This window comes from Gouania willdenowi, chromosome 6 (genome assembly GCF_900634775.1).
Source record: "Gouania willdenowi chromosome 6, fGouWil2.1, whole genome shotgun sequence".
In the NCBI taxonomy this organism is placed as follows: domain Eukaryota; kingdom Metazoa; phylum Chordata; class Actinopteri; order Blenniiformes; family Gobiesocidae; genus Gouania; species Gouania willdenowi.
In genome coordinates, this window is record NC_041049.1 from 39,694,537 (window position 1) to 39,720,934 (window position 26,398).

At 38.2% G+C, this 26,398-nt stretch overlaps 1 protein-coding gene across 5 annotated transcripts in view; it reads right to left on the bottom strand.

Annotated features, from left to right (window-relative positions):
• Positions 1 to 26,398, bottom strand: part of ano2a (anoctamin 2a) — a 48,918-nt gene that overhangs the window by 1,284 nt on the left and 21,236 nt on the right. For 2 of the 5 annotated variants that reach the window (XM_028450731.1, XM_028450730.1), the window contains exons 10-27: positions 26,280 to 26,344; positions 25,956 to 26,090; positions 24,836 to 24,996; positions 23,652 to 23,734; positions 23,232 to 23,243; positions 20,250 to 20,324; positions 20,109 to 20,165; positions 17,955 to 18,026; positions 14,580 to 14,781; positions 14,387 to 14,498; positions 13,246 to 13,303; positions 10,721 to 10,821; positions 10,455 to 10,618; positions 6,017 to 6,169; positions 5,771 to 5,823; positions 3,710 to 3,888; positions 3,478 to 3,583; positions 948 to 1,413 (exon numbers count right to left, since the gene is read on the bottom strand). In XM_028450731.1, the coding sequence (XP_028306532.1) occupies positions 948 to 1,413; positions 3,478 to 3,583; positions 3,710 to 3,888; positions 5,771 to 5,823; positions 6,017 to 6,169; positions 10,455 to 10,618; positions 10,721 to 10,821; positions 13,246 to 13,303; positions 14,387 to 14,498; positions 14,580 to 14,781; positions 17,955 to 18,026; positions 20,109 to 20,165; positions 20,250 to 20,324; positions 23,232 to 23,243; positions 23,652 to 23,734; positions 24,836 to 24,996; positions 25,956 to 26,090; positions 26,280 to 26,344 (2,254 nt within the window). The remainder of the gene's footprint in view (positions 1 to 947; positions 1,414 to 3,477; positions 3,584 to 3,709; positions 3,889 to 5,770; positions 5,824 to 6,016; positions 6,170 to 10,454; positions 10,619 to 10,720; positions 10,822 to 13,245; positions 13,304 to 14,386; positions 14,499 to 14,579; positions 14,782 to 17,954; positions 18,027 to 20,108; positions 20,166 to 20,249; positions 20,325 to 23,231; positions 23,244 to 23,651; positions 23,735 to 24,835; positions 24,997 to 25,955; positions 26,091 to 26,279; positions 26,345 to 26,398) is intronic. The other 3 variants (XM_028450732.1, XM_028450734.1, XM_028450733.1) reach the window with 2 other exon arrangements.

The window sequence follows — 26,398 nt, forward strand, 5'->3', positions numbered from 1 at the left end:
AAAAGATTACGTGAGAAATACCCAGATGTACACTACTATATGGGGACATTTTTTAAGTGTGCATGGTGGACACACTAGTCATACTCATCCATGATGCTTTGGGAGCTGAATGTAAAATGGTCCTGGGACCGACTTCAAGCTAAAAATCAAACATCCCCTTTTCAAAATAAAAGCACCCCATTCTTGTCCTCCATTAGTTTTTTTTTATTACTCTTTTGTAAAGAGGGCTCTTGTTTTGAAGTTAACAGGAAGTGTAGTCAGTAGTAAATGGTGGGCATTATGGTATGTGTGAAATGTGTGAATGAAATGTGTCGATGTGAGTTTTATGGATCAAATGAGCACATGTTGATATTCACAGTCATTTTGTGTAATTTTCTGTCCTTGTCAATTTATGCTGTCCTTTTCTGTTATTTCTCCATCTTTTTCTATTATTTTGTGTATTTCTGGTGTCATTGTGTGTATTGTTCTGTCCTTGTGTGTATTTGTCTGTATTTGTGCATTTTTGGGGTTTTTGTTTTTCCCATCATTTTTCTTGTTTTCATTTTGCAAGTTTTTTTTTTCCTGTCTTTGAGTATTTTTCTGTTATTTTGTGTGTTTTTGGGCCGTGTTGTAAAAGTCATACTGACGTACTGCACATACTAAGTCTGATGTCTAAATTATTATGTACGTGAGTTTTATAGATCAAATGAGCACATGTTGATATTCTACTTGGTCACTTTCTCACTTAAAATGCTTTCAGAACTGTCAAAGGTGGAGAATCAACAAAGATATTTAGCCTCAGTGTGATTCAGGTTTTTATCCTTGAAGGTTCCAAATGCATCTTGGGAAATTTGGAAGTATACTTCATTAAGATCACTCATCATCCTAATTATACTTTTATAATATAGTAGACACTATTTACTCATAGTGTGTAGTGAATAGTGAAAGCTGAGTGAGAACAAACACACCTGAAAAGCCCAGTTCTTTCATGATAGCATCCACATCAACTGTACAAATCTCTTCTTGTGTGTTCACATCTTCCTCTTCTTCTTCTTTGTTAAACTTATTTCCTTCATCTTCTGTCACTCTGTCAATAATTACATTTTGTTCTTCCTCATTACCTTCAGGTTCTTCTTTTCCTTCAGTTTCCCCCAAAGACGTTCCATCCTCATGTTCACTATCACTGCTCCTCTTTTGTTCCTCTATGTTAACGTCTAGTTCCTCCTCTTCAGGCGACTCCACCACGATGTTGATGTTGGTGGGTAAACAGATCATGGATTGTTTGGGGGATCTTGCTTTGGAGAGAACCTCCTCATCGTGATTGACCAGGAACTCCATCAGCATCATGTTCTCCTTCTTCAGCTGCTCTCTGAGTGAGCGTGGAACATCAGGGACCATCCAGGCCACCAGCATGCTGAGGAACATGGCCAGGTTCTGCACAACAAAAATCCACCTTCAGCATGGGAATGATTAGTGTAGTGACCATATAGTACAAAATTGAACCGATATATATATATACCGATATATATATATATATATATGGAAACATGGGTTCGAATTTGTACTATACTGTTTACAACTAAGGCAAGCTGGAAATTAAATATATATTTATTGACTCTGAGAATACATGGAATGAATTCAGACATTTTTATATATACTATATTCAGACTTTTCTTGTACATATATATACACACACACACACATATAATATACATATATACAATGTATATAACTTTTTTTTATATATATTCAGACTTGCATGTATGCATTTTAAAACTTTTTGTATATATATTCAAACTATCATATACAGGTGCTGGTCATGAAATTAGAATATCATGAAAAAGTTGATTTATTTCAGTAATTCCATTCAACAAGTGAAACTTGTATAATAAATTCATTCATTTCACACAGACTAATATATTTCAAATCTTTATTTATTTTAATTTTGATGATTATAACTGACAACTAATGAAAATCCCAAATTCAGTATCTCAGAAAATTAGATTTATACAAAAAAAAACATTTCTAGAATTGTTGACCAACTGAAAAGTATGAACATGAAAAGTATGATTATGTATAGCACTCAATACTTAGTTGGGGCTCCTTTTGCCTGAATTACTGCAGCAATGCGGCGTGGCATGGAGTCTATCAGTCTGTGGCACTGCTCAGGTGTTATGAGAGCCCAGGTTGCTCTGATAGTGGCCTTCAGCTCTTCTGCATTGTTGGGTCTGGCGTCTCACATCTTCCTCTTCACAATAGCCCATAGATTTTCTATGGGGTTAAGGTCAGGCAAAGTTGCTACCATGGTTCTTAAACCAGGTACTGGTAGCTTTGGCACTGTGTGCAGATGCCAAGATGCCAATGCCATAATGTTGGTCAGCAGCAGGAAACATGAAGTGCTCTAAAACTTCCTGGTAGACGGCTGCGTTGACCTTGGACCTAAGGAAACACAGTGGACCAACACCAGCACATTACATGGAACCCCAAACCATCACTGACTGTGGAAACTTTACACTTGACTTCAAGCAACATACGTAGATTCTGTTCCTCTCCTCTCTTCATCCAGACTCTGGGACCTTTATTTCCAAAGGACCTGCAAAATGTACTTTCATCAGAGAACATAACTTTAGACCACTCAGCAGCAGTCTAGTCCTTTTTGTCTTTAGCCCAGGTGAGACGCTTCTGACGCTGTCTCTTGTTCAAGAGTGGCTTGACACAAGGTATGTGACAGCTGAAAACAATGTCTTGCATACGTCTGTGCATGGTGGTTCTTGAAGCACTGACTCCAGCTGCAGTCCACTCTTTGTGAATCTCCCCCACATTTTTGAATGGGTTTAGTTTCACAATCCTCTCCAGGGCGTGGTTATCCCTATTGCTTGTACACTTTTTTCTACCACATCTATTCCTTCCCTTGGGCTCTCTATTAATGTGCTTGGACACAGAGCTCTGTGAACAGCCAGCCTCTTTAGCAATGACCTTTTGTGTCTTGCCCTCTTGTGCAAGGTGTCAATGGTCGTCTTTTGGATAACTGTCATGTCAGCAGTCTTCCCCATGGTTGTGTAGCCTACACAACTAGACTGGAGACCATTTAAAGGCCTTTGCAAGTGTTAGTGGGGCACCAGGTGTCTTCAATATTGAACCTCTCCACAATATTCTAATTTATGAGATACTCAATTTGAGGTTTTCAGTAGTTGTCAGTTATAATCATCAACATTAAAATAAATAAACACTTGAAATATATCAGTCTGTGTGTAATGGATGAATATAATATACAAGTTTCACTTTTTGAACGGAATTACTGAAATAAATAAACTTTTTCATGATATTCTAATTTTATGACCAGCACCTGTATATATATGGGTTCAAATTTGTACTATACTATATATAGCTATGGCAAGCCAGAAATTAAATATATATTTATTGACTCTGGGAATACATGTAATTAATTCAGACATTTTTATATATACTATATATACATATAAATGTTCATTTTTCTACCTGGAAGAATATTACAAAGGCAAGTTTTGCGGCCAGGATGGACCAGTACTCTTTCGAGAAGGTGTAAGCATCCTTTTCCCACGGAGGATCTCTATAGTCTTTATACCTGGAGGAGAAAAACACTGCATGAAGCAACATTTAAAACAGAAATATAAAACACTGAATGATTTACTGCCTAATTATTTCCAGGAGCTTGTGTGTATGTTAGGGAGAAGGCGTGCATGGCTCTGACCTGCACATGGTGACTCCGGTGCTGAGCGAGGACGACGGTGCCGTTCCGTTGGGAAAGTTATTGACGCTGAAGTACGACAGAGAGTGCTGAGTGTAGCCGCTCATGGTTCCGTTCACACTGTACATGAACTTAAACATCATTCGAGGGACAAACTCTGAAGTGAAGGAGATGACGAACGCCTGAAGGATGTGGAAAGAAAACTTTTATACAAGCACATGTTGCTTCTGCATGGTTGGTTAGTCATTATTATTGTTTTGCAACAATACATTTATTATTTTCTATTTTTTAAAACACATGGCTTGTCATTATAAGGAACAAAACTAATCACAGAAGCAAACACTTTAGTTTCTTTATCTATTTCCACAGTTTTAGACACATGACTAAACACTGACATCAAGCATTAACATTGTGGTTCATTCATTCATTTATATAAACTAGTAAATCAAAGTCTATATATTTGATTGATAAATAGTTTTTATTGTCATTCATACATACACACCATAGCCGCATACAAGAACAACATTTTAGTTAAATAAAAAAATCCAATTTTTTTTTTTAGAATTAAACTGTTGAGTGTTTTTAAGGCAGCTCTTGGAGAATGACCATGAATGGATTTTGATGAAGGAGGCCCGCGACCCCCAAAATAAAGGTTCCAGAGACCGGGGACCCTGCTGTAGCTGAAGGTGGTTGAACACAGACATGAACATTGTAGAACAGTCATGTGGAGACAGGGTCATCTAAAGGGGAATAAAGGGGAGAGATTTTTGGGGCCCATCTATAAAGTCAGCAAAATGATGGTCCATTGTTCTATGAATCTGTGATTACCACATTTATTTATTCATCTGAATAATATCCACTGTTATCCAGGAAGTTTAGTATTATTTGGGCCATAGCATATAGTCATCTTAAAGATGTCAAGTCTTGTTTTAATCAGAAATAAAATGGGTTAAAAGTGACCAAAAATTGTGGAAAAGCTGGTGAAATGGGATTTTAAAAACTACAGAAATTGGTTAAAAGTTGCAAATTAGAGTGGGCAAAAACACAGGAACAATTAGTTTAAACTTGCAAATAATGGACGTGAAATATGGTGAAAAGAGGTTAAAAGTGACAATAACGGGTCAACATATGTAACATTAGGTGGGAAAAGTGATGGAAAGGGTTTATAAGTCCTGAAATGTCTTGAAAGTGGAAAAAACGTGCAGAAAAGGCTCTGAAATTTGATGGAAAAGTGGCATTAACTGGGAGTAATATAGCAAAAATGCATTTAAAGGAGCCAAAACATGTCAAGAAAAAGTGACAAAAATGGGTCAAAAGATGGCAGGATTGGTGTAGTTGCATAAAAATGGTAAAAATAAGCAAAATTGGGCTCAAATTGTTCAAAAAAAATTCTTATTTTCTTGAAGGCATCTGGCCATCCCCTCTCAGTGGCTAGCAACCCCAAGGTTGAGAACCCCTGCTATAGTAAACCAAGTAGTCTTACTGAATGGGGCTATGGTATATCTGCTGTCCATGGTGCTGGCAGAAAGTAAACATGCTGGCCTACTTGTTGTTCCATTTGTCTCTAGAAGTAGTATAGGAGGAAGAGCTTTCAGTTATCAGGCCCCACTTCTCTGGAACCATCTACCAACCACGGTTCGGGGGGCAGACACCCTCTCTACCTTTAAGGTTAGGCTCAAAACATTCCTCTTTGGTAAAGCTTTTAGTTAGGAACCAGCTCATAGCTCATAGTTAAGATGCAATAGGCATAGACTGCCGGTGGGGGGGTCTGGCATGCTCGGTTGGAGAGAGGTTGGAGAGGGCGTTAAGAGAGAGGTTATTTAGGTTAGAGAGGGACCGGAGAGGGTCCCATTCCTCTCTCTAACACTCCCTCTATGTCTGCTTCTTTTCATTAACATTGATTTGACACCAGATAGTGATGTGCTGAAGCAGAAATAAAACATCAAAGCTAAGGCAAGAATAAGAGATTCCAAAGACCAGCCTTAGAAAATGAACATGTGTGAAAATATTAAGAGTGTAAATCCCTGTCTTTGCCCTGGAGCCTACTTTGACTGGTGCACTTACGTTGGTAATGACAGAGAACTTGCTGATGCCACAGAGAATGTTGAACCAAATCCCTGAGGAGAGCATGTGCATGAAAAAAAGAAAAGCAGATAAATGGAAAGGAAGTGCGTCTGTCTGTGTGTGGTCATGCGTGAGGTGTTTGGTCGAGTAAAGGTCAGGAAACAGATGAAGAAGAAAAGGAAAGTGATTAAAAAGTTCAGGACAGCTTTAGTTTAAGAAAGCAGAGACTGGGGAGCAACTTTTTACCAATGTCTTTGCAGCGCACGGCATCAGGACGCCGCACCTCCGTCACGAACTTAGCAGCATCGAGACGGATCTCAATGACGTTGTTTAGGAGAGCAAACGCTGGAGCCAATGGGAAGGAAGCCACAAACAAAGTGACAAAGCCATACTGGATGACTGTGTGGAAAAAAGAAGACGTGGTTTAATGACAGTAATCACTGATAGATGAATAAAAGCAGATATGTAGCAATATTAGGCTAATTAGATGTTCACTTCTGGAAGAAAGCATGACAATTTGTACATAGGGTATTTTGAGTATGCTGAATCCATTTTTAATGGCATCCACGCTGGCTGTCACTGCCTGATCCTTTCAGATCCTTTAAACGCATGTGTGAAACGCATCGACATCCAGGCAGCATATTGGACGACAGTTTGTGTTCCATTTTGCTATATTTACACCAAATACATCAATTCAGAAAACCGCCAATTTCAATCTCTAGCTTTTGTGTTAGCCTGCTGATATGGATATGGATTTAAGTGTCTGTTTGGATAAATGAAAATGTAATAAAAATTTACTAGTTGGGTGCATCATTTCTGTTTTTATTAGTATTTTATTAATACTATGTATATGTTTTATTTTTTTATTGTTTATCAGTATATGACTTTTACTTTAGTATGTAGGTATCTAATTAAAATATTACTTTGTTGCTGCTGGTAAACACTTTCTACCAACAGGGCGATCCCATGTGCTGTTTTAAGCATTACTATTGGCTCCTCGAGCTGCTCGTCAAAAGTCTATGTGCATTCACGATCAGAGAGTAGGAACAGTCCCATGGCTTTATATTCCAGCTCAAGTCTCTAATGCGGCTTTTGGCACAGCAGTTACACGACAAAGCAAGAGGAAAACGGAAGACTAAGGTGGAGAAGCAACAGAATATAGGCACAAATGTGTTCAGGAGGAACAGAGTCATTTCAGTAATTCCATTCAAATACGGAAACTTGTGTATTTTATTCATCTATTACACACAGACTGATATATTTCAAATGTTTAATTCTTTTAATTTTGATAATCATAACTGACAACTAATGAAAATCCCAAATTCAGTATGTCAGAAAATTAGAATATTACTTAAGACTGATACAAAAAAAAACATTTCTAGAATTGTTGACCAACTGAAAAGTATGAACATGAAAAGTATGATTATGTATAGCACTCAATACTTAGTTGGGGCTCCTTTTGCCTGAATTATTGCAGCAATGCGGTGTGGCATGGAGTCTATCAGTCTGTGGCACTGCTCAGGTGTTATGAGAGCCCAGGTTGCTCTGATAGTGGCCTTCAGCTCTTCTGCATTGCTGGGTCTGGTGTCTCACATCTTCCTCTTCACAATAGCCCATAGATTTTCTATGAGGTTTAGGTCAGGCAAGTTTGCTGGCCATTCAAGAACAGGGATACCATGGTCCTTAAACCAGGTACTGGTAGCTTTGGCACTGTGTGCAGGTGTTAAGTCCTGTTGGAAAATGAAATCTGTATCTCCATAATGTTGGTCAGCAGCAGGAAACATGAAGTGCTCTAAAACTTCCTGGTAGACAGCTGCGTTGACCTTGGACCTAAGGAAACACAGTGGACCAACACCAGCACATGACATGGAACCCCAAACCATCACTGACTGTGGAAACTTTACACTTGACTTCAAGCAAAGTGGATTCTGTGCCTCTCCTCTCAACAAACAGCCTCTTTAGCAATTTGTGTCTTGCCCTTCTTGTGCAAGGTGTCAATGGTCTTGTCTTTTGGACAACTGTCATGTCAGCAGTCTTCCCCATGGTTGTGTAGGCTACACAACTAGACTGGAGACCATTTAAAGGCCTTTGCAGGGCACCAGGTGTCTTCAATATTGAACCTTTCCGCAATATTAATCAAGCAACATTAAAATAAATAAACACTTGAAATACTGTATATCAGTCTGTGTGAATAGAATGTATACATTATACAAGTTTCACTTTTTGAATGGAATTACTGAAATAAATCCACTTTTTCATGATATCCTAATTTTATGACCAGCACCTGTAAATTAAAATGTAGATATGTATATTGATATATAAACCTATGTACTTTTTTTTCTTTAATTATGTTATTTTTTAAACCTACATGGAAAAGAGGGTGATTTTAACCTCATAGGAAGAAATATTTGTTCTCTGTTTTCCAGGTTTATCTTTTAATTCATTTATTTTTTAGAAAGAGGACTCATAAAGACCACAGGCATCTATTTACTTTATTATTTTGATTGTGTTGTATGCCATCCTTTGTTTGATTGTTCAAACAAAAATACAAGAAAAAAAAAAATATATATATATATATATATATGGTTGTCTGTCTATGTCACCCTGCGATGGACTGGCGCCCTGTCCAGGGTGTACCCGCGCCCAGCGCCCAATGAGGACCAGAAATTGGCACCGGCAGACCCCCGCAACCCTGATAAACGGGAATTAGCTGGTTTGAAGATGGATGGATATATATATATAGCAGCAGTGATCCTAGAGACGCTTGGCAATCGTAAGAGCAACCATGAGATGAAATACCCACCATGGAAAAGAAGGCTGGAGGCTAACATCAAGGCAACAGGGAGAGAAGTGAGTCAATTGACAGAGGCCTTGAAAGGTGCAATAAAAAAGCAAGTACCCAAAAGGTACAGCCAGATGCCCATACCTGAAGCATTGGAAACTGCCAAACAAACGCTCCAAGCCTCATTCGGACTAGAGAAGTGTGGTCGGATGGTGACTAAGAGAGGGAAGGTAGTCCACACAGAAGGGGTCTCACTCCCAGAAGGAACAATAGCAGACATTGAGGACAGTTACAAGTACCTCGGAATCCCACAAGCAAATGGCAACCTCGAAGAGGTGACAAGGAAAGCGGCTACGGCCAAATACCTCCAACGAGTAAGACAGGTCGTAAGAAGCCAGCTCAATGGCAAGAACAAGACCCGGGCAATAAACAGCTACGCCCTGCCAGTAATCAGATACCCTGCAGGAATAATAAGCTGGCCAAAGGATGAGATACAGACCACAGATGTTAAGACGCGAAAGCTCCTAACCATGCACGGAGGGTTCCACCCCAAGCACTCTGAGACTGTACGCTAGCCGGAAGGAAGGAGGACAAGGACTAGTGAGTGTGAGAGACACTATCCAGGATGAAACATCCAAGATCCATAAGTACATCAAGGACAAGGCTCCAACAGATGACGTGCTCAGTGAATGTCTCAGACAATGGGGAACAGAAGATGAGGTGCTGGAGGTTCCGTCATGGGAGGACAAGCCCCTACACGGGATGTACCACCGAAACATAACTGAAGTGGCGGATATCAGGAAATCCTACCAATGGCTAGACAGAGCCGGACTAAAGGACAGCACAGAGGCACTCATCATGGCTGCACAGGAGCAGGCCTTGAGCACCAGAGCATTAGAGGCCCAGATTTACCACACCAGACAAGACCCCAGGTGTAGATTGTGCAAAGAGGCCAATGAGACAATCCAGCACATAACTGCAGGGTGTAAGATGCTGGCAGGGAAAGCTTACATGGAGCGCCATAACCAAGTGACTGGTATAGTGTACAGGAACATCTGTGCTGAGTATGGGCTGGAAACCCCAAGGTCAAAGTGGGAAACACCTCCAAAGGTGGTAGAAAATGACCGAACGAAGATCCTGTGGGACTTCCAGATACAGACGGACAGGATGGTAATGGCGAACCAACCAGACATTGTGGTGGTGGACAAAGAGCAGACGAAAGCTGTTGTGGTCAACATAGCAATACCGAGTGACTTCAACATCAGGAAAAAGGAACACGAGAAACTAGAGAAATACCAGGGGCTCAGAGAAGAGTTGGAGAAAACCTGGAGGGTGAAGGCATCAGTGGTGCCCGTGGTCATTGGGGCACTCGGGGCAGTGACCCCCAAACTGGAAGAGTGGCTCCAGCAGATCCCAGGAAATACATCAGACATCTCGGTCCAGAAAAGTGCAGTTCTAGGAACAGCAAAGATACTGCGCAGAACCCTCAAGCTCCCAGGCCTCTGGTAGAGGACCCGAGCTTGGAGGAAAAAAGAGACCGCCCACGGAGGGTGAGGAAGAGATTTTATATTTATCTATTATTATTTATATATATATTTATTTATTATTATTGTTTTTTTTAAAATAACATAAGTGTTTAAATTCTTTTCAGGAAATTGTCAAGGAGCATGTCATTAACCTTAGACTATGTTAATACAACCAAGCAAGCTAATTGGAATGATGGCATACAAGAAAATAAAGCTTGACATTCCTCATAGTGCTCATCTATCAACAATCATATGAATTTGTAGTGTTTTAGTACTAAAAAACCCCAGTGTACAAATTGTGATGCTTTCTACAAAAAGTGAACATCTTTTTGACATATCTGCCGGCTTAAACAGAGTAAAGTGGAGCGGGTCTCACTCATTTCCATGTACTCTGGACTGACGCCCTCATACGGTTCCAGGGTGAAGTCTTTGTCAAACTGTTGCCTTGGTCTCTGCTCCTCGCCATCATTCTCTGCGTCTTCAGCTGCTCTTTTGTTTCCTTTTTGCTCCTGCATCGTCCGGTACATCTTTTTCAGCTTCCTTTAAAAATAACAATCAAGATAACAAACTGAAAATAAACCAAAGATCATGGAGTGGAGAAGCTACATGAGCGTCAAGACGCTAATAGGACGGCGTACGTACGGAATGAGAACCTCAAACACATTGTTCTGGATAAGCTGCTTCCCCAGCATGATCATGCTGAGCTGGATGCAGAGCTCAATGAGGCAGCCTGGAGGAGCACACTGAGGACACACACACACACACACACACACACACACACACACACACACACACACACACACACACACACACACACACACACACACACACACACACACACACACAATAAACATGCGCACACAAACAACCAATCACGTGACACCAAACTTTTCCAACACTCTGCTTTTACACATAAAACATAACATAACATTAAACTAGAAAAGCAACTGGAGAGTGCAGACAATATGACATCAACAAGAAGTTCCACAGTGTGGATGGAAAAATGAATGGAATATATACAGTATATATCTATATGGCAAGCCATTCAGGAAATTATATATATATATATATATGAAAGTGTATTTATATATATATATGAAAGACTTAATATATATATATATGAAAGACTTAATATATATATGAAAGACTTAATATATATATATATATGAAAGACTTAATATATATATATGAAAGTGTATTTATATATATATATGAAAGTGTATTTATATATATATATGAAAGACTTAATATATATATATGAAAGACTTAATATATATATATGAAAGTGTATATATATATATATATGAAAGACTTAATATATATATATGAAAGACTTAATATATATATATGAAAGTGTATTTATATATATATATGAAAGACTTAATATATATATAAAAAACCCGGACGCCATCCTTGTAGTCATTTATATTGTTCTAGACAGAAGAGTAAAGACAGACAGACACTGTGATTTTTTCAATCATTGTATCAGCTCCAGCTCAAACTCATGTTCTCACACCTCTTCTGTGTCGAATGACTCTGAGTAAATGGGCTAAAGTTGTAGACAGCGGCTGTTAGGGAACTTTCTAGAGAAGTGCTGCACCTCGTTTCGTCCCCCCACGCCCACCCGGTCCAGGACGTCTCCTCACATAATATGACTGTTTAGGATTTATTTCAGCAGTTTTCTGCTCCTGCTCATGTTTTCATTCAGTCTATGGATGTTTTATCTCGTAAAAAGCTGCTCACGTTTATGTTTTGTTTCGCGGTGTTACAGTCCAAATAGTATCCAGATAATCTGGTGACTGACTATCGACTGTGAGGCTGGTGTGAGGAAAAATAGATGTTAGAACTTCTACCATTTGACACTTTTACAAAAACCATTGCAGCTTTTTTACGGGCAGTAAAATGTTTATTTTGCACATTATAAAATCTTTTAAACGAAACATCATCGACACACAAATTACACCTCGGCTATCGGTGTGAGGTGGAAAACAGGATACAAGATCACTTTCATCAAACGCAGCAGAATAAAAGTCTGTCTGTTCTGTCGTTCTGTGTGGAATTTTTCATATATATAATATATATATATATATATATTATTATTATATTATATATATATTAAGTCTTTCATATATATATTTATATAATTTCCTGAACGGCTTGCCATATATATATATATATATATATATATATATATATATATATATATTGGTAGCCAGAATATTATCAAAATGTAATCACCTGTTCCTTCTCCCATTTATCAATATTCCTGAAAATGTCATCCAAATCTGTTCATAACTTTTCAAATTATCTTGCTAACACACTGACTGATTGACTGACAGATAAACGGAGGGTTAAACATAACCCGCTTCTGCACTTGGTGGAGGTATTAAACATGACAGTGAGACATACACACTAACATCATCAGAGCAGATACCTCAGCACACCTCCACAGGTCAAACAGAGAACTTTTATCACAAAACATGTATCGGATCAGAGGGTCACATGATCAACATTCATCTCAGCGTTTGGAATAAAGACCAATCAGCGTATTACCACATTAAACAACAACTTGTTTATGTATAATTTTGTTGTGGTTTTGTCTGTTTTTGGAGTTATTTTGTGTTTTTGGCTGTAATGTTGTAAATTCTACTCTGATCTTGGGTATTTCTGTCCATATGGTATTTTAGATTCATTTTTGTGTAATTTTGTTGTCCTGTTGAATATTTTATTCTCATTTTGTGTATTATTGTTGGCATTTTGTATGTTTCTGTTGTAGTTGTGTCTGTTTTCGGAGCCATTTTGTGTATTTTTGTTGCCATTTTGTGTTTGTGTTGTCATCTTAGATATTTTTCTCTAATTTTGTGTATTTTCATTGTCACTTTGTATATTTTTCCTCCTATTTTGTATATTTTTGTTATTGTTGTGTCTGTTTTTGGAATCATTTTGACTATTTCTCATTTTCTGTATTTCTGAGGTCACTTTGGGGGCCATATAAATTTTGGCCGAGGGCCACATGTGCTCAGTTGCACGTGTCTATTCTGGGCTATTGCAGCACTGAGGGTAAACCTATGCATTACTAAGCAGGGGGGATCCTCTTATTGCTGATCTGTGAGTGTATAGTACACACACACACACACACACACACACACACACACACACACACAAACCTCCTCCATGCGATAGTCTCCAAAAATGTAAACATAGTCCCCAGGCCGTCCAGCAAACCTGTGATTGGACATGACACAGTCACACAGAGAAGAGTGTGTGCACACATTAATGAGAGGGTGAATAAGTGAGTGAGAGGGTGAATGAGAGGGTAAATTAAAGAGTGAATGGCCACGATTACATGGGAGCATACATTGGAACATAATCCAAGATTGGAGCGACCCCGACTCCAGTTGAAACTATTAAATAAGAGCCTTAAAATACATGGATATAATGAAAAGAGTGGATAGACGTAGGCATAAACATGCAGACTTTCACAGGGACACACGGACTTATTAAACACACTCGGACCTCTGTAAACGAAACAGGCTTAATTGGCCGGTTGGCACTAGGACCCAGAGGCGGAGTAAATGCGTCCCCGTACTGCATGTACAGGCTGTAATTTGACCAATTTATCATTTTACCAGTTGTTAGAGCTACTATCTTTACCAGGGAGCAAATACTTATTCCTGGTGAATGTTTTCCAGAGTTTTACTGGGCTTTTTACTGGTGATTAGTTCCTATCTCTCTTCCGCTCCGTGGTCCAAACTGAAACTGTGTTATTGTTGAGTTGCTGCTTCAAAACTACAATCAAAATAAAAGTGAAAACAGTTTTCATGTGTGGTCTTCTGTGTTATAGCCAACAATAAAAGGTTTGTTGTGTGTTGCCCCCTGTCCAATCAGAACCTTCCCGACCCCCAGACCTAAAGCAGAATTAACTGGTTTTTCATGTAAACCTCAGTTCTGTAATTACTATTTCCATGTCAACATGAAGCATAACACTTTCCAAATGATTTAATTTGGAATAACTAATTCAGAATTAAAACAACATCATGTAACCATGGCCAATGAGAGGGTGAATGAGTGAGTGAGAGGGTGAATAAGAAGGTTAATGTGAGTGAGAGGGTGAGTGAGAGGACAAACGAGAAAGTGAATGAGATGGTGAATGAAAGGATGAATTAGAGAGTGAATGGGAGGGTGAAGGAGTGAGTGAATGGGAGAGTGAATGAGAGGGTGAATGAGAAGGTTAATGTGAGTGAGAGGGTGAATGAGAGAGTGAATGAGAGAGTGAATGAGAGGGTGAATAAGAGGGGGAACACGTGCCTGCCTTTGAAGAAGGCCACATAGAAAAGAGGAGCGAAGGCGTTCATTGATTTCAGAAAGAAAGATTTGAAGATGAGCCTCTCCTCAAATTCTTCTGTAGTTTTAGGAAGTTCTGTTAGGTTAGATATCAAAAGAACAATTTAAAAAGTGAAACCTGAGCGTTTGGACGTACAAACAGACAGAGGCATGTTACCGATCTCAGTGAGCCAAACAGCAATGGCTCCATAAACCTCCTCTAACACCAGAACCACCAGCATGTTGAGGATGATTCCTGTGGTGGTGACAGTCATCCTCACACTGGCCTTAGCCTCAGGATCAGGATTCATTGACCAAACACTCAACATACAGATCCTGTACACGGCCACGCCAAACACAGCCGAGAACGTCACAAAGATCTGAGAGAGAAAAATAATTTATCATCATCTAAAAGTCATATTTCAGGAGATTCTTCCCAATTACAACAAACAATAGCAAATGTAGGTTTTATTGTTGGACTGATACACAATCATTTTTAAACCGTTATTTTCTCCTTGAGATTAAGAAACTCTTTTACAAGGTAAACCTGTCAAAAATATTCAGCTATCTGTCTCTTTAAAGAGTAACTAAACCCCTGTTTTCTGCTGACCTACCACTATGGGGGAAATAAAATAAAGGCATTGGTTAGGGGCGTCACTCCTGAAGCAGTAAGACACGCCCAGTCAGGCAACACAGTGAGTCACAGCTAAGATGTGTCACTACAACCACAAGCACACAATCACAACGTGAAGCTCACACACAGCCTTACAGACACCATTCAGGGGCAAACAGCCCTGCTCTCCCACCACTTCGCGCACACGACAATAAGACGAAAATGCACGTCCGTGCACACGTAAAGACAGACGGGAATACACACACGATGTGTCTGTACATACACACATAGCTTAATGAACCCTCTGATTAGCACAGAATCAGCTCTTTATAGAAGCACAGGGTCAAAAACATCACAGATGAAGAAAGTAGTTCCGAATTAGAATTGTCTATCAGTGCTCACTGAGGGTTGTGATTGGAGGAAAACGTCCTTCCTCTTCCCAGCTTTAATAGGAGGGGCGGGGCCAACAGTGAAAGTTGGAGACACGATAGTCACGATAATCTGTCTCAGCCAAAAACAAAATTCAATTGTAATAGCTGGCGTTCAACCCTTAGAGGGCAGTGACTCTGACGTTTTACAACTAAATACGCAAAATTACAATACTTTTAATAAAATGTGAAGAGTGGAACTAGGATCAATCAACAGCACTACCAAATACCCAAATACATATGTATTCAGCAGAAAAAAGTGGGTTTGTAGTTTAGTTACTCTTTGAAGAGTGGCTTCAAAACTTTAGTTTAAAACGTTTAAGAGCTTTGAGATCTACAGTATGTCTAACAAACACATTATAATGCACCATATTCATTTAAAGCTGCAGTATGTAAGTTTTTTTTGGCTTCATTTGGTTAAAAATCCATAATCACCTTTGAGCATATTGTAATCCAAAGGAGCTTTAGAGATCTAGGGGCATGACACTGGACTTCAGCCAATCAGAGATCTTTCTACCAAAAGAGCAATCCATGAGCTGTTTTGGGCATTATTATTGGCTGCTCGTCAAAAGTCTATGCGCGTTCACGTTCTGAGAGCAAGGAAAGTGCAATGGCAGATGTTCCAGCAGAAGTCTCCATTGTGGCTTTTGGCACAGCGGTTACATGGCAAACCAAAAGGGAAAAAGGAAAACCGAGGTGGAGAAAAAAACAGAATAAAGGCACAAACGTGTTCGGGATGAACGGACTACGCGGAGGTTTCTCTGACACGTATGTGCAGCAGACTGTGCGCGATCTGATTTACATATCGAGTCAGAGGGAGGGAGTGATATCAGACAGGAAACCTAAGACAAACATTATCCAAGGTGGAGAGAGAGAAGCAATTCATATGCAGTGTGGATGTGGAGTATCTGTCTGCTCTGATCATCTGGGCTCGGCTGCTTGTGTGTGAGGAGCAGTGGGCGCGCACTGTAGCTGTTCACACTCAATGTTCTTGAGGCCAAAATACGGCGCTTAGGGGCGCTTCCATCTTGTCATGTCATTTGGAGCCAGAGTCTGTGCAGTAGGGTCTGGTGGGAGGAACCCTGGTAACATGCCTCGCCCATTTAGCGTACTGCCCAGATGACTTACGCAGCCCAGCTACGCCAAGAACATAATTATCTTTCCGGTTGGAAATTCTACCAACGGCTTTTTCAGATCATAGAGGTTAGTACAAAACCACGATATATTTCAACTCAAATATCAAGTGAAATGGCGTCTCGGCTTTCCTTCACAACGTAACTGCTATTCACAAAGAGAGCAACGCAAGATCCACGGCTGTCAATCATCGTCATATATGACGGAAAATCCCGGTTTTCAACCTTAAATAACTCATTTAAAACTAACTTCACATAAAAATGAGCACTTGAACACAATGTAGGGTGACAATAACGAATGATCACAGCAGAGTTTAGGTTTGGAAAAAAATTATGTGACGAGTATTTTAAGTTTACAGTTTGACCCACATTCTATCCTTTATTACTGAGAAGGCGGGGTTTATGATCTATACTGCAGCCAGTCAGCAGGGGGAGCTCTAAAAATAAAAGCTTCACTCCACCGGGGAGTTTGTCCCATCCATTCTTTTTACAGTCTATGGTGAGGAGCAGCTGTGGCCCTCATCCTCTTACTGTCCTCACAGCAGTGAGTGATATGTGCTTTCATGTCTCTAAAACAGGGGTGTGTTACCCTATTCCTCAAGGACCTGATTCCTGAGACTTTTAGATGTGTCCCTGCTCCAACACACCTGGTTGAAACCAATGCGTTGTCATCAAGCTCTGCAGAAGCATGATAGCAAGTCATTCATTTGATTCAGGTATGTTGGAGCAGGGACACATACAGAACAAAAGTCTCAGGAATCAGGCCCTCGAGGACAGGAGTTCCCCATCCCTGCTCTAAAACATCAGAAAACTCTCCAATAACACGAGATAAAGTCCTGACATTTGTCACTAGTCTCTATGGAGAAATCAGTTGCAAAGAGCGTTCACAAGACCGGTAAGTTTCATTCAGGAGGGGCAGGGGAGAGTCTCATGATTCTATATACTGCAGCTTTAATGACCTTTTGAAACTTGGACTACTTTACAGTTTTAGAGCCTGTATTCCTCCTCTAAAAAGCTGCTAAATTCTGTAAAATGCTGCTAAATTATCTAAAAATCAGGCTGAATGCTTCACTCCAATAGTAAATAATGGCATGTTTACAGGCAGTGGGGCTGTAACATCATCAATCACGTGATTTCAAGATGGAGGAACACAGGCTCTAAAACTGTAAAGTAGGCCTATTTTTAAAAGGCAATCAAATGAATATGGTGCATAATAATGTGTTTTGTTCGGAATAGATCTACTAGTAAAGACATTTTAAAGGTTTTAGATCACATTTGTAAAAACTGTGATGGATCACTTTAATGCCTAATTATATTAAAACCAATTCTATACAATGACAGGATAGACATTAGAAAAGTTAGTAAAAGAGAGTAAATACCAGGAAAATTAAGGTGGAGATGTTGATGAAATACCCCGACAGGTGATCCTCAACATCCAGAGACTCTGGTTCCTGCACAAATCAGATCACATCAACATCAGCTGATCAATCATCTCCTCATCAATGGTCAGATCTTAGATGTTCGTCCATCAGCCTTCACTGCACTAGTATAGCTTCTCCTGTCTGAGGTTGTAACGTATTGGTCACGTTGGCTTTGATTTCATGTACATCGTGATGCTCTGTGATCTCTATTTTAGTTTATACGTATTTCAGTCAATTACATTTTTCAGTTATAATTACGCATTCAATTATCCATGTTCAATTATGATTCAATTATGATTACAATGTTTTTGTTGTGATTTTGTCGTTTTTTAGTCCTCTCTAATTTTGCATATTTTTGTTGTGATTTTGTGTTTTTTGACTCATTTTTGTGTAAAATTCTTGTCATGTTGGATATTTCATTCTTATTTTGTGTATTATAGTTGGCATTTTGTGTGGTTTTGTCTGTTTTTGGAGTCATTGTGTGTATTGTTGTTGCCATTTTGTGTTTTTGTTGTCGTCTTCTTCAATATTTTTCTCTGATTTTGTGTTTTTTGTCATCTTATATACTTTTCTTTGATTTTATGTATTTTCATTTTGTATATTTTCGGTGTGGGTGTTTGAGCATTTTTTGTGCCACTATGCCCCTCGATTTCAATTTTTTCATTTACAGTTTTTATAGAAATGACATGCCAATTACAATTACAGTCAATTCTCTGAACTCAATTACAATTAAATTACAACAGCAAAACTAGTTTTCAATTACAGGTATGCCATAATTGTAATAATTTTTCAATTATACAATTACAATAATAATAACTGACCCAAACCCAGATTTCTGTTCGTATTTCAGTTTGTTTTGCAGGTGGATAGATGATTGACATCTGAAATGATAAAAAATCCTGTTCCCTCCTTTCTCTCCCTCTCTTCTTCTTCCTCTGTAATCTGGGTTAATCTCCAGCAGGTAAGGAGCTTTGGACTCAGCCACTCTCGGTCGGTGAGAGGGTATTTTATATTCCACCGTACAAACACTTGATCATATTTGTACTTCATCTATTTGTGTTTCTATTGGTGGGTCTAAATATTCTTTCCAACTGCATTTCTTTTAGTTAAGAAAGCTTTAAATGCTTAGAAATATTCTAATATGAAGTAATTTAGTATATATATGCTCACTTTTTACTTACTAAATTATTCCTGTAATTAAATCTGTTATTCAAAGTATTCAAATTTGGGTTGTTTTTGTTGTCATTTTTTCTGTTTTGTGGTCATAATGTGTGTTTTTAGAGTAATTTGGTATATTTTTGTTGTCATAATATATATTTTTGTTGTCATAATATATATTTTTCTATCATTTTGTATATTTCGTGGTCATAATGTGTGTTTTTAGAGTAATTTGGTGTATTTCTGTTGTCATATTATATACTTTTCTATTGTTTTGTGTATTTTGCAGTCACAATGTGTGTTTTTGGAGTAATCTGGTGATTTTGTGTTGTTATTTTTTGTATTTTGTGATCACAATGTGTGTTTTTAGAGTAAATTGGTATATTTTTGTTGTCGTAATATATACTTTTCTATCATTTTGTATATTTTGTGGTCATAATGTAATTTTGTGAATTTTTGCGGTCATATTATTTAATTTTTTATTGTTTTGTGTATTTTGCAGTCACAATGTGTGTTTTAGACTAATTTAGTATTGTGTATTTTGTGGTCACACACACGCACAAGCACACAGCTAATAAAAAAAATAAAAAAGGCTTAAATCCATAAAAATATACCAATACTGTATGTAGTAACTTATAGTATATATGCGCTTACTTTTTAAATATTACTTAATATCATATGGTGCAACTAAAGATTTAAAAAAATCTTTAAAATGACTATTCACATTTATTTCCTGCTCTATTTTAGTTCTATTATAGTCCTGTATAAGGTTTACAAGTACTTCTATTTTTATTTCCATCATAATATTCATGCAAACATTGCCCAATAATGTGCATTTTATGAAATATCATGCAGTAAAACCCTTACGTCATTACCCTGACTTACAGATTTGTTTCATAAAAACTTTCCACATTGGATTGAAGTGGTAGAACAGATAAACTGGTGCAGAAATACCTGAGAGCCCAGCATCTGGTCCGTTTCTCCATCGGCTCCGTTCCCAATTTGTTTTAGCTGCAAAACCAGGAAAACAAAAACAACTGGACTGAGTTAGACATCCTAAATAACAGTCAGATTTAACAGAATTCTGTGGCTTACCTTCTTTTTAAACTTTACTTTCATTTTGTTTTTCTTCTCCTGCAGGGCCTCCTCGTACTCAGGCCTCATCCCCTCCTAAAGTGAAAGTATATGATGAGTCACATGACCAGAGTCAGAGTCAGGGCCCAAACACAGAGTAGTGTGATATCTAGTGGGCAAGAGATTAGGTAAGGAAAATTAGAGATTTCCACATTATTGTGCCCTAGTTTGCACATCCATGTGATTTGAGTCCCTGCAGGATCTTCACTTCTACATTATTTGATTTTGAGACCAATTTTTGTGTAAGGAAGTGATTATGCTTCAATTTTATGTAGCGCCTTCTCATAGACACTCAAAGTCGCTTTACATAATTAAGGTATTATTCTTTCACTCCACACTTAGTGGTGTTAAACCATGAATTGTAGCCACAGCTGCCCTGGGGCAGACTGACAGAAGCAAGGCTGCCATAGTCGGGCCCTCCGACCACCACCAACATTCACTCACACACTACATTCATAGGCAATGTGTGTGAAGTGCCTTGCCCAAGGACACATTACAAATACCACTGGGGTCAGTGGTCTCCCATCCAACTACTAACCAGGCCCAGACCTGCTTAGCTTCAGAGATCTGAAGGGATCGGGGATTTGGGTTTGGCCTGAGTGAATTTGGTGCAAATTGGAGAAAAAACAGCTGAGATATTGCATTCCAAATGCTTTAGCATTAGCCTAGAATGAGTATTAACCCGGCAATATCATTAACCTAGCATTAGGTTAACATTAGTATTAGCCATTATCCATCAAAAAATAGCAATTCCAGTGACTTTATAGGCCCCTCCCACTGATCACAGCCTGTTTCTTCTTCATCAGCGAGCTGCTCCCATCTGTCTAGGTTCATCCAACAGTGTTTTGAGGTCAACACAACACATCATCTTTGCGCTAGAGCTGTTAGCGTCAGACGCCACTAAAAGTGGTGCCATCTGAGAAACGCAAAGCATGATGGGTAATTTTCACATTGATTCTTGTTTATGGATAGACACCCATCATGTGTATCAAATATGAGGTAGTTTGAACTTTATATATTACAGTTATATCCTTTTTTTTTATTATGGCGCGCTATAGTCGCTAACAGTGAACATGACCGTAAATGGCGCCAGTCCAAAATGCAAGACATGATGGGAAATGTTTCAAAGCAGTCATGAATAGGCTTAGGCAAATGGCATTTGTGTGAAAATTTGAGGCTGATTGAAATTTGTGTCAGAGTTATGGGGATTTTGAAATTGTAGCATGCTAACACAAATTAGAATTGCAACTTTGCGGTGGCGCCACAACCAAACCGTTAGAGATACGCAAATTTTTTTTGAATAATTTTAATCTTCAGTGGGTCGTAAGAGTTTCGGCCGAGTTTGAAGCAAATCGGATGAAGCCCCTCAGACTAGTTTATGCAAATGCATTTCACCATTTTTGACCTTTGACCCAAGATGGCTGACTTCCTGTTTGGTTTTGGGCGGGGTCATAATGTAATTTTTTGCTCATCGTAGGGTCAATAATAAATGTGGCTAATCTCATATATATCGGTCAAACCTGCCGGTCGTGTGGTTCCATCGCAATTCTTGCGTCTATAATGTGCGCTGTGCACGCATTGTTTTGACGTTTTTTTTTTTTTTGTGCCAAATTTTCAACCAGTTCTGAGGTGCGTGCAAATTTTGGTGAGACTTTATGCGTTTTCAGGGGGTCAAATTTAGGATTTGTCACTGAGAAGTATAATAATAGTAAATTCAAGCAATTACAATAGGGTCCTTCTGATCATTCTGACGCTAAAAATAAATAAATAAACAAATACATGTATTTATCCATTTATCTTGCCATGTTTACACTTTCACGTCTAAATTATATCTTTATCCGAGCAATAAATGACAGATGTGAGTCTCTGCAGCATCTTCATTTCTAAATTCCTTGATTTTAAGACCAGTTTTCATGTAAGTTTTTTAAATTTATTTATCCATATATAAATAAATAAATACATACATAAAAGTAAAAAAAAATAATGTACATTTAACATTTTTATGCATTTCTTGTGGGTAATTTTGTAGAATTGTTTAATAAAAAATAAATGAAAAAAAACAAGAATTCACAATTTGTGATATGACCAAAGTCGGCAGTCATAAGCATGGTAAAACATGTGAGGCTCACAAGTGAATTTGTGGGTGAATTACACATTTTTACATTCTCCTGCAGGCCGTAAAAAATGGTCTTAAGGGCCGGTTTGACACATTTGATTTACACTACAGTATAACTTGGGAGTACATATATCTATTGTGAATTTAACAACATAGTTAATAATCATCAGTGTTGGAATTAGGGGAAATGCTTGTAAAATATGAACTCAATCAATTTTCATTTTTGCAAAGAATAAAAGCCACAAGAATAATCAGAAGAAAACAATACAGAGAATATAGAACAAATCCATTGTTCAATCACTTCAAATTGTTGATATTTCATGAATTAGTAGATATTTTACATTATGTTGAATGTTGTGTTTTTGTGAAAGTAATCTGTTTATTTTAATGATCTGAACAAAGAAAAATTAAAGCCACTATGTTAAGGCTATTTAAAGAAATATATTAATATGTGACTGTCATGAAAGGACTTATTTCAGTTTTTAGAACATTATTGCATATTTTTTTATTATTATTGTTGTTATTTTTGTTGTTTTCTATGTTGTACATGGTGTAAAGAGGCAGATTACATGGTTCAGAAGATTCTTCTTCTATCTGCTCCTTTTAATTCAAGACTTTGGGAACATTTGTGTTTCTATTAAATTGTTTTGTTTTTAATCATTGAATTAAATAAAAAGAAATAAATAAATCAGTAGAAAATACATCCAAATTATGTCGAACCAAATGAATAAAACTAAACATGTAAACAACAAGAAAAAAAGACTGCATTTATCAATAGATAAATAATGTGATACATAAATATCAGTACTTTATAAAAACATTCCCACCTCGACTCGTTCCTTGAAGCAGCGTAAAGAGAGAAACAAACAAACAAACAAAGGTAATGGAGAAGAGATGGAGTTGTATTAAATGTTTATGCTCCGACCCACAACTGACATCTTATCCTCTAAGTACCCTTTAAGAATAGACCAATCCCATTACGGCACTTCCCCGAGGAAGAAAATGCGTTTACGCAGATATATGCATGAGTGGTCGTGTTTGTGTGTAGGGAGTGGGAGTCACTCAGGGAAAGGACATGGTTCTGAGAAACACAATAATCTTTAAAGTCGGGAGTCATGTTTGACCCCATGGGGTCACCGAGTGCTGTGAGAGGGGATGAAGCAGGAACAAAGAAAGCAGGAAATGTGTATTTATAGAAAGGACAAATGGTCAGAGTTCACTGTTAGTTACACACACATCATAAATACCTCCTCATCCTCCATGCTCGTCAGGTCCCACGAGTGTTTCAGGTACATCTGACGCCTTTTCCAGTGCTCCAGGAACAACGCCGCTGCACAGAAATGAACAGAGGAACGCTCTAAACCACATGTGTCAAACTCAAGCCCCACCCCTGGGCCTTGAGTTTGACATGGTCAGGGCAAAGTAAAAATGACAGAGAAAACATGAATCATTGTGGAAATTTCCAAATAATTCAGTTGTAAATTGTTGTTGAAAGGACTCATCAATTTTTCCAAAATCCTGCAAATTTTCTCTAATTACTCTTCAAAATCTCCCCAAATTAAATAAAAATTGACCAAAAAACAAAAAAAAATCTTAGGACATTTAAGTATCTGTCACTTAATACTTAGATATTTTGGATGCTTTCCATACTTTATGACTAATGTATAACTGGAAGTACAAACTTGGGCACATATTGTTGAAATTGTTTGTTTTCCAGCCTAAAACCTGTGGCCCAGTGGTCCGTATTTGGCCCTTACATTAAAATGAGTTTGACATCCTTTGTCTAAGCAATGGTTATAGTTTTACACTCAGCAAAATAAAGACCACAGAGTGTGGGTGTTCTTACAAAAAGAAACAAAAACAAAAACATTGAAAAGTAGACTAAATAATGTTTAGTAATCATATTGTTTTAACTATAGAATTTATATTTACCCTTATCATATACACATATGCATCTCATTGCACGTCCTGCTTCCATACACTGCAACAACCCTTTGACGTTACTTGTGGGTGATGCGGCGAGTGGCAGGTTTTGCTCTGTGTGTAACGTTCACATAATGAAACGTACAATGGATGCAAACGTTTTTAGCTTTCTGTAGCAACAAAGAAAGAGCGTTATAGCTAATCTACTTACTATTTTACATCTGTTTATGCAGAACGATGCACTCAGTGGGGTCGTTCGGCCCCTTAGGGTTACAGTTAGGTCATGTTTTTTAAACAAAGTATTACATTCATGCTAAGTAAACATATTGAGGAGGTTTTAGCGTCAACATGTCCATTCAACCTTTAAGTCAAAATATTTGCATACCATGAGACAATATAACATAACAACGATGAGATACAATAAGTAGAGACGGGAGAACAGTTGTTTGTGTGTGCGTGTGTGTGTGCGTGTGCGTGTGTGTGTGTGTGTGTGTGTGTGTGTTCTTACCCCACAGAGACATGAAGATAGCAAACAGAACCGTGGCTCCGTTGTCAAACAGGTATGAAGCCCTAGCCTGAGAGCACACGGAGCTCAGGTGCCAGTAGTCACAAACAGCATCACAAAGAGGACACATGGTGATGTTGAGGCCATTGTCACACGTCTCCTGACTGAAACACATCACACATTATATTTGATAGAATGTTTAAAGCTGCTGGAGACCATCTTTGTTTTTTTATCAGATAAAGACATGGCGTGGGCCTCAAAGATCAATATATCCAAGATTATTTACTCGAAAGGTTTGTTTTTATCTTTACTGTAAACACTCACTTATTGACATTGTTGGAAAAGCTTCATACATTGCATTGTGGGATGTGGAGTCTTGAATACCAGGGGTTCTCAACCCTGGGGTCAGGAACACATTTGGGGCCATAAGACACTGGGAGGGGGTTTTATGCAACTATACCAAACTTGCCATATTCTAACCTAATATCATCGCTTTTTTTGCTCCTTGTAATGCATTTTTGCTACATTACTCCCATTTCTGCCACGTCTCCAATACATTTCACTGCCTTTTCTGCACATTGTTTCCACCTTCAAGAAATCTTCAACACTTATAAACCCTTTCTACCACTTTTCCACCTAATGTTGCATATGTTGACCCATTATCTCCAATTTTAACACTTTTTGCCAGTTTATCCACATTCACGATTCATCATGCCCATTATTTACCAGTTTAAACTAATTGTTCCTACTTTTTAAATTACATTGCCACCCCCCACGCCCCCTCATTTCTGCCACTTTTAAGCCACTTTGAACCTTTTTTTTACCACTTTTTATGTACTTTTAACCAACTTCTGTTATTTTTAAAATCCCATTTCACCACCTTTTCCACCATTTTGGTCACTTTTCACACATTTTATTTCTAATTAAAACAAGGATTTATATCTTTAAGATGACTATAAACTATGGCCCAAATAATACTAAACTTTTTCTGGCAAATAATCTTTGATTTATTGATCTATGAGGCCAACACTTTGTCTTTATCTAATAAAAATATAGTGTCTAGCAGCTTTAAGGATCAATAATCAGAATTTTTAAAGTATTTGCAGACTTTGCGTTATCCCACCTCGGCACGTTATCGTCCACAGTGAAGATGCCGTACAGGAATACAAAGATTCCCAACACAGAGGGAGGGATGAGGAGCTGAGTGTAAACTCCAAGCCATGCAAAGTAAAAGCCGATCTGCTCGCCAAAATACTTCCTGTCAACGCACAGACGGACATCAGTGAGCTATGTAAACATTCCTTTACAACATTACTTTTTATCTCTTAAAACAAAGAGGACGACAAAACATACAATATTACATTTAATATTCAAATTAATACTTGACGTTAATTCATATCCCTGTTAATCTGACACAATGAGCAGCTTCTTATCATTGTTTGATCACCTGATCAGATCCACTGGTTGGTATTTACACATGACTCCATAGTTGGCCCATTCTTCATAGAGAAGCTAAAAACACAGAAAACAATGACGAATAATACAAGATAATGCTTAGAATCATCC